The sequence below is a fragment of the Lipophrys pholis genome (assembly GCF_963383615.2).
Source record: "Lipophrys pholis genome assembly, chromosome: 17".
Classification (NCBI taxonomy): Eukaryota; Metazoa; Chordata; class Actinopteri; order Blenniiformes; family Blenniidae; genus Lipophrys; species Lipophrys pholis.
The window spans coordinates 24,150,979-24,165,810 of NC_137643.1; the positions used below are offsets into that span (position 1 = coordinate 24,150,979).

At 47.8% G+C, this 14,832-nt stretch overlaps 2 protein-coding genes across 2 annotated transcripts; one reads left to right on the forward strand and one right to left on the reverse strand.

Annotated features, from left to right (window-relative positions):
• Positions 1–331: 331 nt before the first annotated feature.
• On the reverse strand, positions 332–4,072 carry snapin (SNAP associated protein; the record flags this gene model as incomplete). Its single annotated transcript, XM_080484888.1, has 4 exons — positions 332–895; positions 2,397–2,515; positions 3,682–3,728; positions 3,873–4,072. 4 exons carry the CDS (start codon positions 4,070–4,072, stop codon positions 788–790), a joined length of 474 nt encoding a protein of 157 aa, XP_080341014.1. The 3' UTR covers positions 332–787.
• Positions 4,005–13,752, forward strand: chtopa (chromatin target of PRMT1a). The gene is made up of 6 exons (XM_080484887.1): positions 4,005–4,306; positions 6,540–6,614; positions 7,523–7,673; positions 10,769–10,946; positions 12,604–12,750; positions 13,142–13,752. Exons 2-6 carry the CDS (start codon positions 6,550–6,552, stop codon positions 13,342–13,344), a joined length of 744 nt encoding a protein of 247 aa, XP_080341013.1. The 5' UTR covers positions 4,005–4,306; positions 6,540–6,549; the 3' UTR covers positions 13,345–13,752.
• The last annotated feature ends 1,080 nt before the right edge of the window (positions 13,753–14,832 follow it).

A 14,832-nucleotide genomic window follows, 5' to 3' on the forward strand; every position in this document is an offset into this window, starting at 1 on the left:
AAACCTTGTGCACCCACTTTATTTTGAAATTCAGTCCTCAGACCTGAAATTTAATCTTGCCCCACCAAGTATTTACATGTAGAAACGCCACTGGCAATAAGGGCTTTATGAGATATTTGTCTACGTGTGATTCACACTGACTTGTCACCTGCTTGAAAGGAATAGAATGAATTTTAAAAAAAAAGTAGAATTTTATCAAAGTCATTGTACTTTACTTGAGTAGACTATTTCAGTACTCCTCTGGTGACGGCTCACCATAAACCCAAAGAGAAAATGAAGTGTAACTGGACTGCTTCCTGTGGAAGCAACAATAAGGAACCAGGAGAACATGTCAGATTATTATTGGACTTTATTTTCAGAAATGCTTCAAAAGCTACAGTTTTAATCAGTAAAGCATGTGGGCTGTGTTCACCTCATTTGAGGCAGCAGATGATTCTGATTTGGTGGAAAGTGTTGAGAACGTGTGTCTTGGTGGTAAATGTGTCCACGACACCAAGCAGCTGGACTTCACTGATTGTTCTGTCCTGACCAGTGTGCCGCTAAATTATCCTGCTGGGCTTTTCTCCCCTGAACTAATATCAAATAAATAACCTCAAAACGATGCCATCATCTCAAACCTCCACAGAAAACAAGAAAACCAACCCGCAAGTTGGTTCAGGCTTCAAGAGCAGATTAGACTGGAGTCATGAGAGGAGATGAGAAACACTGCAGGACCCAGGAGAGCCTCAGTACCGTCAGTCCTCTTCTAATGCTGGCGTGGAACCGCTCAGGACCGGGACCGGGAGGTTCAGGGTTTGCTGGGTGAACGTGAAGCAAACGCCCCTGAGGCCTCCAGCATGGTCTTCCTGCGCGCCGTCTCTTTGGCCACGTTGTGGTTGAGCCTCCTCAGACGCTCCTGCAGGAGGAACATCATCGTTATTTCACCGTCTGGAGTCGTGAGCATCTGCAGTCTGCATTTCCCACCTCCTCCATGGCTTATTAACAACCAGTTCGTAACACGACAACTCATACACACGTCCATATTTCTTTTACAATTTCATCTCCTGGATTATCAGGAGTCATCCCTCATTTATCTGACTTGAGATTCAGCTTGAGGTGAAGTTAGTTTCCTATTGGAAGAGCGTGAAGCAGACTGCGAAACCGGGTTTTAGACACTGAAACTTTTTCTTCACGTCTAAAGTGAGACCCGTCCTGGTGGAAGCAGGATGGGTCCCCTCTGCATCATCAGAGGGGAGGTTTTCCACCGCTAAGAGACGAAGACACGCTCTCATGCATGTTGCTGGTGACATTTTGGACACCGAGAGCTTCATGAGAAGCTTCTTCAGCATCGCCCCGGAGAGGAAGGCCACGCTGGAGGTGAGACGGTTTTCTTTTTAAATGCTGCCGCTGCACAGCTCTTGAAAAGCTTTGTCTTCAGTTAAAGCAAAGCGTTCAGCAGCACGGACCGTTGTCTGGAAGCGCTCGTGTTTAGAGGTTGCTGTCACGTGTTACGTTGGTGCCAGGTGAGGTAAGAACATCAGCACCATGGCTGTTCCACTGAATAACGCCGTTAGTGCTCTGATTCCATTGTGCGTATCTGTCTGATAAAAACAATACATGAAGCACAACCTTAAGTAACCAAGCATAGAAACCTGCAGGACAGGCCTACGGGATGTTGGTGCCCTTATGTCTCATTGTGTTTTTAAGGTTGCCTTTCATGATTTCTTTTCATTTCTAATAATGAGACTAATATCAACGTTATACTGTAATTTCCGGAATATTGAGCCTCCCTGAATATATGATCTCCATCACTGCTTCCTCAGAGGGGATCGATCTTTATTCCACTAGTGAGGAAATCAAAGTTTTATTGAAAGGGCCTGGAAACTTTAAAGAATGTCAACATTTGTACAGCTGTTTATCAGAAGGACGTAGAAATGTCAGAAGCTGTTGCTGATGATGATGATGATGATGATGATGATGATGATGATGATGATGATGATGATGAGAGGAAGCTGGAATCACGAAGCTACAGCTACGATTAGATGAACGGAAACTCGTGTAAATAGTTTGTGATACTGTGGTACAGTGTGGTACAGTGGTAGAGAGGTAGTGTGGTAAAGTAGTAGAGAGGTACAGTGTGATAGTGTGGTACTGTGATAGAGGGGTAGAGAGGGAGAGAGGTACAGCGTGGTACTGTGATAGAGAGGTAGAGAGGGAGTGAGGTAGAGAGGTACAGCGTGGTACTGTGATAGAGAGGTAGAGAGGTACAATGTGGTAGTGTGGTACTGTGATAGAGAGGTAGAGAGGTACAATGTGGTAGTGCAGTACTGTGATAGAGAGGTCTAGAGGGAGAGAGGTAGAGTGCGCGGTAGTAAGGTCATCTTGGTAGATGGCTCCCCAGCGGAACCAGAACCAACCTGGGCGTTCTGCAGGATGTTGTTGACCAGAACGACTCTCCGTCTGGTGTTCAGCAGCTTCTTCACGTACGGGTCCAGATCCAGAGCAACTTTCTGATGCTCGTTGATCCTGCACAACTCTGCAAAACACACACAACGTACATGACAACGCTGTTATTTAGACCGGGGTGGGGGTGGGGGTAGGGGTAAGGGGGGGTGGGGGGGTCCAGGGCCAGAGACATATGTGGTAGGGATTGTAGGACAACTCGTCCACGGATGGGATTTCTGAATTTTTGGGAAAAAATGTATCCTGCACAACGTACTTTTACATATTACTTCTCATTGATATTTTAGATTTTCTTCATATATCTAGTATATGTCCATATATGTTTAGTATAGTATCATATGGCTTTGTTTCTCGTGAAGAATGGTCTCCTGTGCGCACATGACCCCACCTCCGAAGCTTCAGCTCTGCCGGGTGCTGCACCTTCCAGCTCGCTAAGAACTATCAGTCATACTTTAATCATGTTTATCTTGTAACGTCGCTACTGCACGAGCCCCGCAGCTCGTTACCGTGTCGGAGGGCGGAGTTACATGATGCACCTGAATCAAAGCTGTCAGCTACGAAGCGGCGTTTTAACTTTTCAACTGAACTACCTATTCGTTTCCAGAAACACATTTCTGAAGACGTATCTGAGCCGGTGCTTGATGCGCCCCTGGACAGCTGCCCACTTCGCCCCGAGGCGCTAAATCGGCCGCTGCTTATGTTTTTGTGTCAAATACGTTTATAATAATCCTTTCAAATCTGTCAAATATACTTTGAAATCCAATCCTTCAAATCAATAATGCTGAAAAACAAAGTCGTGGATGAGTTCACCGTGGTAGGAGGTGATGGTGTTTTAAAAAAAAAAAAACATTACATGAAGGTATATGTTGAAACTAGAACAAATATTCTTACATACTTCATTTCTAGTTAAAATAACTAAACAGATGCGGTTAATTAGAGGAAAAAAATAATTCATTTAATTTAATAAATTTTTATTTCATTTTCAATGAGGTGTTTGTCATAAATCCCTGTGGTGGAAGTGTTCTAGAAGGCTTTCATTATTTTTTAAAACAAAATCTGCTCCCTTTAAATATATTATGTTGAATAAGTGTTCAAGTTTACCTGAAAAATTCCAGACCGACATGGAGCAATTTATTCTTAAATGTCTAAACCTGCAGTACCCACGAGGTCCTCCAGAGGTCGCGGACCTCTGCTGGAAACCTCTGGACTCAAGCATCAGAGCATTAAAAAGCAAGTTACCTGTGGCCAGACTGTCGATGTGTTCTCTTAATTCCACCTGGCTCTCTCTGCAAAGCAAAAACAAAACATTTTCACAGTTTAATCGCGGAGGAATGGAGAACTTGGGTTTATGTATATGACAAAAGTCATGTGACCACTTGGTTCAAACAGCCTCGAGGGGGTTTGAGGCCCTCCTGCACCTCCTGTCTCACCTGACTGAGTGCACGTGCACGTCCAGCTGCTGGATGGCGGGTTTCAGCAGGTCCAGCAGACCCTCCGCCATCACGTCTCGTCCAGAAGTCTCCATCACCGTAGCGGTCGCCATATTGGACCGGGCAGAAGGCACACCGGAAGAGACTTGTGGTGACGTCACCGGAAGCGCTCCATTTTCTGAGGCAGCAGTCAGCTCCATTTTATAGCCGCTCTGCTTCTCTTTAATACCTCGTTGTTCCGCTCACATCTCCTCCGAAGATTATCCCCCCAGTCTGCTCTCAAGTGGCTGTTTGCTGTCAGCGCACACGAACCCAGCTCACTTATGATCGACTGTAATCAGACGGAGGAATACACGGAAACTAGCTAGCTGCTAACCGGCCTCGCTGCTAACCCAGCTGCTCTCAGGCTTTCGTTCACCGACTCAACGTCCACAGTGAGTACAGCCTTCTTACACTCTGCACAGCAAGCGTTCTTCTAACTGCACCGAGGATGCGAGTCGTCTTTAGGTCAACAGTTAGATTAGCCCAGGTCCGGTTCGAGCCAGGTCCGATCTGTCTGTGAGTTTGGAACAGTCCAGTAAAACGTATGAGGTTCTGGAATGGACCACTGGCGTGAGTGTGACAGGATGTCTCAGTGTTGGGGAGGCTTGTGGGGGTTCTGGAGCAGACCCCTGGCTGGTGGTGGTTCTGGAGCAGACCCCTGGTTTGTGGTGGTTCTGGAGCAGACCCCTGGGTTGTGGTGGTTCTGGAGCAGACCCCTGGCTTGTGGTGGTTCTGGAGCAGACCCCTGGCTTGTGGTGGTTCTGGAGCAGACCCCAACACGGAGACATCCTGTCAGTCACATTTACATCAGTGCTCCATGGAGCATCCTCAGTGATACATGTTGGACTGTGGGAGGAAACAGGAGAAAGTGCAACCTGCACAGAGAAAGTCCAGGGCCCGGTTGTTCTAAACTGGGTCATCGTTTAACCAGACGTTAAATACTTTTAACCGACCGGTAACTTTAACAGCACTGTTATCTTGTTGTTCAAACTGGGTTAACTTTAACCAGGTGTTATCTTGATGTTAAAGTTAACCTCCACTAGCTGTTTACCAGTGGTTAACTCTCACCATGGTGTTCATGATACCAGTTGAACAAAGGAAGGACAGGGTGGAGCGAGGACTGAACTTTGATAGAGTCGATACTGGAATGAAGAGTTCCGCTCCCAGCCTCATTAATAAATGATCTTGGGTCTTATTTTTCACCGTTCCAACATTCCATAGTGACTTTCTGCTCCTTTCACTTTATTTCTGGACGTGTCTGAATCAAAAGCTTCAACATGGAGGAATGGAGGTGTAGAATGATAGAACGCTGCTCTACAGATGTTTCCATGGTAACCTAGGTAAACACTCTGATTAAAGTTCTCTTTCACATGAAGCCATTAAAAGGCTCATTTTAGCTCTAAGAACTCCAAGCTTTCATTTACAGTAGTTTGTAGTTTGTTTAGTAGTTCCTGAGGAACCAGAAGTCTGGCTTCATTATAAAGAAGTTCTGTGGAGCGTCTCATAGCAGAGCGCCCCCTGCTGCCTCATGCAGACCTCAACCTGCGGTCAGAACGCCGTACAAGACCTGGAAGTGAAGTTAGTTACAATGATGTCACCATGAAAAGCCTGAAAAAAACTGATTCTAGATCCACCAGCTGACGTAGTGTGACAGCCAGTGGCGTTTCTCGAAGTAAATACTTGGTGGGGCCCTCCGCCATGTTTAAATATAGGCAAGACACATTGGTCTTTGTATTCCTCACCTGGTTTCCGGCACATGTGCTTGACACCATCTGAACTAAATAAGTTTATCTTGGTCTCATCAGACCACAAGACACGGTTCCAGTTATCCATGTCCTTGGTCTGCTTGTCTTCAGCAAACTGTTCGCAGGCTTTCTTGTGTATCATCTTTAGCTTCCTTCTGGGATGACAGCCATGCAAACCAATTTGATGCAGTGTGCGGCGTATGGTCTGAGCACTGACAGGCAGACCACCCCCACATGGTCTGAGCGCTGACAGGCTGACTTATAGCCTCGACCATCTTTATGTAGAGCAACAGTTCTTTTTTTCACATCCTCAGATTTCTTTGCAATGAGCTGCCATGTTGAACCTCCAGTGACCCGTATGAGTGTGTGAGAGTGATAACACCAAATTTAACACACCTGCTCCTCATTCAAACCGGAGACCTTGGAACACTAACGAGTCACATGACACCCGGGAGGGAAAATGGTTGTTTGGGCCCAATTTGGACATTTTCATTTAGAGGTGTATTCACTCCTGTTGCCAACAGTTTAGACATTATTGACTGTGTATTGAGTTATTTTGAGAGGACAGTAAATTTACTCTGTTATACAAACTGTACACTGAATACTCCAGTGAAAAAATATATTAAAATATTTGCAGAAATGTGAGAGGTGTACTCAGTTTTTGTGACATACTGTAGTAAGTAACTAAAGGTTACCATCCTGTGAAGCCATGAAGTGGGTGTGTCATGCTTAAAATGGTGATAAAATGTCTGTGATGATAAACTAGTTTGTGATTAGATGGACAGTGTGTTATAAAAGCTGTGCAGGACTTCTATTTTCTGGTCTCTGGAACAACTTTCCTGTGTAACTTTTTTCTTTTTTCTCTCTTGTCTCTTTCTAGGAATCTGAAAATGAGCACAGCCTCCTCCCAAAAAGTTGTCCTGAAAAGCACCACCAAAGTGTCCCTGAATGAGCGGTGAGGCTCCAGCACGCACCTCAGCAGTTAGTCCAGATGAAGGTTCTAGCTCCCTCCAGGAGGCTTCTGGGACCAGAGCCGGCAGGGATGATGTTCCGACTGCTCCGTGTGTGTGCACCGCTCACTCAGCCATGAGGCCCCAAGCGGGGCTGACACAGGGCCCAAGCAGGGCTGACACAGGGCCCAAGCAGGGCTGACACAGGGCCTGTGGCCAGCAGGTTGTGTCGGCGGTGCACACACAGACCATGGTCCGTCTTGATGCCTCTGGCTCCCAGCGCACTGTGTTCAGGAGACAGGGAGGCTCCACGTGAACTGGGTCCAGGCCTCCTTCCTGGCTCTCCTCTCTCCATCAATGGAAGCACAGGTCCTCTTCCTCACGCTCTCGCTCTCTCTCCTGTCTGCTGAAGCCCAGCCCTGGCTTGGACGTGACCCCCCCTGGTCCTCGCCCGGCTCCACACCCTCAGTGGTGTAGCTCCAGGTCACGGTCCATGCTGTAAGTGGCTGGGTGGATGTCCAGGGCCTCTGCTGCTCTGGGACGACCCTGAGCCGGCAAACTGGAGGCCTGTAAGTGGCACATCGAAGTTCTTCTCTTCTCTTCTCTTCCTCTCTCTCTCTTTCTCTCTCTCTTTCTCTCTCTCTCTCTTTCTCTCTCTCTCTCTCTCTCTCTCTCCTGGTGCTTTCAAACATACATGCTGTTTTCGACTGTGAGTATTTGTGGATTGTGATGGTTGAGAGCGATCATGGTGCCAGCAGGTGGAGTGTTTGTCTCAGGTGACACAGAGAGCCACGTCGTGCTTTCAGAAATGAGTTGATGTGGAACCCTGCTTCCTCCTCCTCCTCCTCCTCCTCTGTATATCTCCTATCCCCTTCTTTTACGTCCTCCCTCTGTTTCCCTCCCACTTCCAAAGCTTTACTAACATGCTGAAGAACAAGCAGCCCTCTGCAGTAAGCATTCGAGCCACCATGCAACAGCAGCATTTGGCTAGCGCCCGCAACCGCCGGCTGGCTCAGCAGATGGAGAACCGGCCGTCGGTGCAAGCTGCTCTTAACCACAAGCAGGTGAGTGGAGCCCAGGGGTTCTTACCTGTTGAAACATTCCGAGACTCTACAAATACCCTCTGTAGTATTTTACCGTTATTCAAAATAATAATCTCCAAAACTGAGTGATTCTGAAGGGCGATAACTCGGGATGCACTAATTCCTCTTTTCTAAAAGACAAGTACTGAGTGCAGATACAAGTGCTACTTAAAGACCATTAAGTCTAATTGATCCTCCATACACAATAGATATGCAGAGGCTGTGCATGGCAGTGGACCACCTCCAACAGTCTAGAGTCGGTAAAGGTCAGTTGGTGGCGTCTATCTGCGCACTACGCTATGCGTTCTCTGTTGTAGGAATTATATTTTAGTCATGTGTAGCATCGCTGGTGTGTGAGCCCGAAACTCTATAGCATGTTGCGCCGCTCGGAGTTAAACTACTGAGTGACATCGGGTTGACTCTGCTGGTCATTTAGTTGCTGGTGTACGAACTATCTTTCTCGTCCTTGTGATAGTTTGGCAGAACATAATTTACAATTTTCCTGCACGTGTTATCTCTCCCAGCTTCAGCACATCTCAATCTGATGTTGATGTCATCATCAAGCTTGTAAAAAAGCCAAGTAACGAGGCCTTATTGCATTCTGGTGTGTTGCAACTGGGAGAAACCTAAAGCATTCAGGACACCGGCCCTCCAGGTCCGGGGTTGAAGTCCCCTGGTTTACATTCTTCCTTTTGTCATTCACATCCATGTTAAAAGATCTCCAACCCACAGACATCGCTCCTGCTCTCTTGTCTACCTTTGGGCGATGTTGCTGACACATGTCATGCAGTACTTGTCTGGTTGTATTGGGGAGCTTTCAATAGTATGAATACCAGTACTATGTGAAGTATTGGACCCCATACCTGATACTGGTGTGGGTGCGTCACGAGTACAAACGTATCATCACTTGAACTCTTCATAATTTTATCGGCCAATAAATGTAGCTGCTCTTTGATTGCCAGGGGTTTAGAACCTGAGGGGTTAGCATTAGCATCAGAGCCACTCTGGAGACAGATGCTGACACAGCAGAGTTCTGCAGTCAAAGATTCCTTGTTGAGATGCCAAACAATTAAAAAAGCGCCACAATTGGAAGATGTTTGCTTCTAGAACATTTCTCTGTAGTGACGTTAATGTTGAACATTGTTCTTTTCTTCAAACATTAAAACAATCATTGAAGGACGTTCCTGTCCTCTGTTTCCTGAGACAAGACAAACGCCTGTTTCAGGAGCGGTTTGTATGTAGCGTAGCATCGCAGCTCGGGCTGACGCTCCGAGTCTCTGTGGAAGACAAAAGGACCCGACCGACCCATCTTCCTACTTTGCAGTTTAACACTCTCATCACGCTTAGCAGATAGGATCTGGATTTATCACAGCTCGTTGCAGAGGGTTGACACTCTGTAAAGTAAGAAAGAAAACATCAAGGTGCAGATCAAAAAACATCTGGTCCAGTGTTTCTGAGGACTATTCTAGAAAAACCTAACAATGAGATTATTCAGGAACAGATTGAGCATGAAGTCCAGCAACACTTCAATCCAGACTCTTGTAATCATGGCTTCACCTTACCTGGAGAAACTTACACTTAACTGTCTCATCATTTTGATGTATTTTCAAAGTCCGCCTCTAAAAACCAAAGTGTCTAAAAGCAGGAACCAGGAGACAGACTGTACCAGTGGTTTGGTCCGGGTCGCTCCATCTAGTCTGACCTGAACCTCGGATGAAAACATTGAGTCGCCTCGTCGCTCTATTGCTGGATTTTCACGTCCGTCTTGTTTTAGTCTGGAACCCCGGAGTGGACATAGAGAAAATAATAATAATCATAATAACAACATGAATGAGTTTGGGTCTTATTTTTCACCATTCCAACATTCCATCGTGACTTTCTGCTCCTTTCACTTTATTTCTGGACGTGTCTGAATTAAAAGCTTCAACATGGAGGAATGGAGGTGTAGAATGATAGAACGCTGCTCTACAGCCGTTTCCATGGTAACCTAGGTAAACACTCTGATTAAAGTTCTCTTTCACATGAAGCCATTAAAAGGCTCATTTTAGGTCTAAAAACTCCAAGTTTTCATTTCCAGTAGTTTGTAGTTTGTTTAGTAGTTCCTGAGGAACCAGAAGTCTGGCTTCATTATAAAGAAGTTCTGTGGAGCATCTCATAGCGGAGCGCCCCCTGCTGCCTCATGCAGACCTCAGCCTGCGGTCAGAACGCCAAACAAGACCTGGAGGTGAAGTTAGTTACATGATGTCACCATGAAAAGCCTGAAAAAAACTGATTCTAGATTCTAGATCCACCAGCTGACTGACAGCCCTCTCGATAGCCACAGCTCCGCGATTGCGGATTAAATGATCTTGTTCCCTCGTATCATTAACTTGAGGGAACATCTTATTATCTCCTTCCCATGTTATTATTATTTTTTCTCTATAACCACTCCGGGGCTCCATGTTCACTGTAGATTTCAGAGAGCTGGTTCAGAGTCTCTTCCTCCTCGTAGGTAGTGATAACTCCGCCACCAGCTGATGACGTGTCAGATCCCGCTCTGCCTCCGTTCTGGTCCCGCTCCGGCACCGCTCTGGCCCAGCCACAATGTGGGGCCAGCTTAGCACCTCTTTAGCCCCTGATTGGCCGGGGCTTTGGTGGTGGAAAGACAAAGAACTGGTGCTAAATCTGGCCCTGGCTCCGAACTAGAACCTGGTTCTTTCTGGAGGAATAGACCCCTGACAGGGGCCTACTAATGGTTCCAAACACGAGGCTCATTACCAGAGGCGACAAGGCCTCTGCTGTCCAGGCCCCTGGGCTCTGGAACTCCCTGCCAGAGGAACTCAGACTGGCAAACTCAGTATCCTGTTTTAGGTCTCGTCTTAAAACTCATTCTTATTGCTTGGCTTTTATAAACTAAAGTACTCTTGGTTTTAGATTTTTATCTCTATTTGGTATGCTCTGTATTTCATTGTTTTATTATCAAATTTTATTGTGGTTTTAATGTAAAAGCACTTTGTAACTGAGTTTAGGAAAGTGGTATACAAATAAAATTATTGTTTTCTAATCTGTTTGGACAAATGAACTGTTGTTCCTGTCAGAGCCTGAAGCAGCGTCTGGGGAAGAGCAACATCCAGGCCCGGCTTGGCCGGCCGGTGGGGGCTCTGCTGCGAGGAGGACCGGTGGGAGGGCGAGGCGGCATGAGGGGGATGAGCCGGGGGACTCTGCGAGGAGGACGAGCCCGAGGAGGCGTGATGCGGGGAGCGCTGTCTCTGAGAGGTACGTCTGTCCTGAGACAGAAAACGTCTAAAAAATCTCTTCTGTGTGGTCAGTTGACGGCAGGTCTGAGGTGACGGCAGGTCTGAGGTGACGGCAGGTCTGAGGTGACGACAGGTCAGAGGTGACGGCAGGTCAGAGGTGACGGCAGGTCAGAGGTGACGGCAGGTCTGAGGTGACGGCAGGTCTGAGGTGACGGCAGGTCTGAGGTGACGGCAGGTAGGAGCAGGTCAGAGGTGACGGCAGGTCGGAGGTGACGGCAGGTCAGGCAGCAGGTCAGAGGTGACGGCAGGTAGGAGCAGGTCGGAGGTGACGGCAGGTAGGAGCAGGTCGGAGGTGACGGCAGGTAGGAGCAGGTCGGAGGTGACGGCAGGTAGGAGCAGGTCGGAGGTGACGGCAGGTAGGAGCAGGTCGGAGGTGACGGCAGGTAAGAGCAGGTCAGAGGTGACGGCAGGAAGGAGCAGGTCAGAGGTGACGGCGGGTAGGAGCAGGTCAGAGGTGACGGCAAGTCGGAGGTGACGGCAGGTAGGAGCAGGTCGGAGGTGACGGCAGGTAGGAGCAGGTCAGAGGTGACGGCAGGTAAGAGCAGGTCAGAGGTGACGGCAAGTCGGAGGTGACGGCAGGTAAGAGCAGGTCAGAGGTGACGGCAAGTCGGAGGTGACGGCAGGTCAGGCAGCAGGTCAGAGGTGACGGCAGGTAGGAGCAGGTCAGAGGTGACGGCAGGTAGGAGCAGGTCGGAGGTGACGGCAGGTAAGAGCAGGTCAGAGGTGACGGCAGGTAAGAGCAGGTCGGAGGTGACGGCAGGTAGGAGCAGGTCAGAGGTGACGGCAGGTAGGAGCAGGTCGGAGGTGACGGCAGGTAGGAGCAGGTCAGAGGTGACGGCAGGTAAGAGCAGGTCAGAGGTGACGGCAAGTCGGAGGTGACGGCAGGTAAGAGCAGGTCAGAGGTGACGGCAAGTCGGAGGTGACGGCAGGTCAGGCAGCAGGTCAGAGGTGACGGCAGGTAGGAGCAGGTCGGAGGTGACGGCAGGTAGGAGCAGGTCGGAGGTGACGGCAGGTAAGAGCAGGTCAGAGGTGACGGCAGGTAAGAGCAGGTCGGAGGTGACGGCAGGTAGGAGCAGGTCAGAGGTGACGGCAGGTAGGAGCAGGTCGGAGGTGACGGCAGGTAGGAGCAGGTCGGAGGTGACGGCAGGTCAGGCAGCAGGTCGGAGGTGACCTTGCTGTGAGGCGGGAGCGCTGACCACTACACCACCATGTAGCGTCCAGTTTGAAGCCTCGGTGGTGAGATACTGTTGTTGGTGGTCACAGCATGTGAACAGCACGAGGACGACTGTTTGAATTCCAATTCCTAATTGAAGCAGGACGATTCTGGATGCATTCATGCATCAAACAGCTGTTGTGAATGTTTCCGGTAAGTTGTGCAGAAAGTCCTGAAACATTGGACAGTTTAGAGGTCAAATAAAGGTCACCTGGAAAGGTTAGAGTGCATTTTAGCTTCATCCGGAAATCTCACCTCAAAGCCTGATACCACCGACTTATTTCTGATGAGTGTAAGTCAATATGAGCAATGTTGATGTGTTGGAACCCGCTCTGCTGTCGATGAAGCAGTGAGCGGTTGCTCTGTTCCACGTTGAAACTGAGAAGCTCTGCCGCTCCCACAGGGAAACGGGTGCTGGCGGGCGGCCCGACGCGAGGCCGCGGTGCCTCCGGCCGCATGCAGATGCGTCGAGGAGGCCGTCATCGTGGAGGAGTGGGAGGAAGAGGAGGAGGTCTGTCCAGAGGAGCAGCTCGAGGAGGAGTCATCAGAGGTCAGGGAGATTCATCCACCGTCACTCAGCACATCAGAGTTCACAGGAAATGGAAAAAGGGTTTCTGTTAGTTTACAACACCTCAACTGAGCTACTGAAAACTGATTTTATTTCCATCTGAAACGTAGTGGAGCCTCCTCTCTCGCTCCGTCGCACTGGTTTCAGTGTTTGAATGTTTGTCACATGACAGCAGCTGCTTGGATTCCCAGAACTCTTCTCGAGCTGTGAGAAACTCTTCATCTTTCTACTGCTTTTCTCTTCGCCTCCTGTTTCCATGACGATGTTGGAGGACGACGACCTCAGACCGACTGGCTGCCGACGCCGGCAGATTTTTAACGTGTAAACAGGAAGTTGTGATGTTTGGACTGACTGCTCTGTGCTGTGGCGGCAGGGCGCGGCGGTCTGCGTGGACGTGGCGGATTTGCTGGTCGAGGTGGGCGTGGTCGTGGGCGGGGCCGAGGCATTGGCCGTCCGGTTGTCACCCGGGAGCAGCTTGACAACCAGCTGGACGCCTACATGTCCAAGACCAAGGGTCACCTGGATGCAGAGCTGGACGCCTACATGGCCCAGGCAGACCCCGACTGTATGGAGTGAGGAGACCCGGGTCCCAGCGGGGCGTCGCCGGCCCGGGTGAGACTCTGAGCTGCAGGAAGAACCAGGAGGATGTTCTGCCGAGACCTGAACGGCTCCATGAAGGGACCTTTAACTGTCCAAACGCCTCTTTGTTGTTTTTGACTTTTTTCTTCTCTGCTCAGATCCTCCTGATCCAGTTGCAGCCACTCCAGTATCTTATTTTAGATTTGGTTTTAGTGTTCGTGTGCTTGCAGGGTTGGAGTTCTGTTGTCGGCTGATCCTGAAACATTTTTAAACTTGTGTTGAGACGAATGTAAGCAGAGTTATGAAGCCAAGTATCCATTTGTACTTTTTGTTTTGTTACCTTCGAGGCATTTGTATTCCCCAGAGCAAGTGAGATATGTTTTAAATAAAGTGAATGTGACATCCCGGGAGTTGTCTTTGTAAATGCAGTACAGACGGAGCGAGTTGAAATGTTGTTTGAGCATTTAAACGTCAGAAATGTTGAAGTGAAATGAGCCCCATCATGTCTAACAGGAAAAATGGATCGTCCATATTTGTCAGAAAACCTGTTAAAAACTGCTATTTTTATGGAATAATTCTTCAAAATGAGATGTGTATCTCAGAGGTCTTTCAAAGAGTGTTTATATAGCCATATATCTTCATTACAAGCATTTAAAAAACAAAAAACATCCCTATAAGTAAACAAACTGCAAAAGAGACAATCTGGTTTTACATGTTGGAAAGGGAGTAGACGGAAGTATAAACTGATTTTATCCTACTACTTTGCATTTTTGTCTTTAACTTCATTTTTAAGTTAAAACTGAATTTCTTTCCTAATTTATTGTCAAAACACCCAAATATCTAGTTACAATTTTATACGAAGTTACAACTCATCAATCAACGTGACACCTCAATCGGCCATATTGGATGGGTCTTGAACTGAATTAAGTTTGATAAATGTTTAATCTCCACACAGAATTTGTTCCATAGTTTTACTCCACGGTTGGTACCACAAGCCTCAGGGTGTCGTGAACTTTTTTTCCACTAACTTTCCAAGTATTTGAGTAGTTAAATAAGATTAAAAACCAGTGAATTGTTCAGTAATTTCTGATGCATGTCTTCAGCTTTGACCAGGACTGAGATGTTTATAGTTTGTTTTCAGCGTGTTATACTAGAGGTTTCCAGCTCATTCTGTCATTGAATATTACTCCCAAGAAATTTGCTTTGATTCACCATTTCTATACCCCCCCCCCCCCCCGCAGAAAGAGGCCACCCCTGACTCTGGTTCTGCAGGGTTCTTCTTGTTGAAAAGGGGAGTTTTTACTTGGGTTAGGGTTATGGGTTACTAGCCCTGTCGATTATGCTCACTCATGTTGGGTTTTCTCTATAAAAGTGCATTGAAATGACTTTGTCGTCGATGTTAAATAAATGAAGTTGATTTCAATTCAATCGAATGGATGGATGGATGGATGGATACTGGTCCAGCATGGCCTAAACCATATGGAA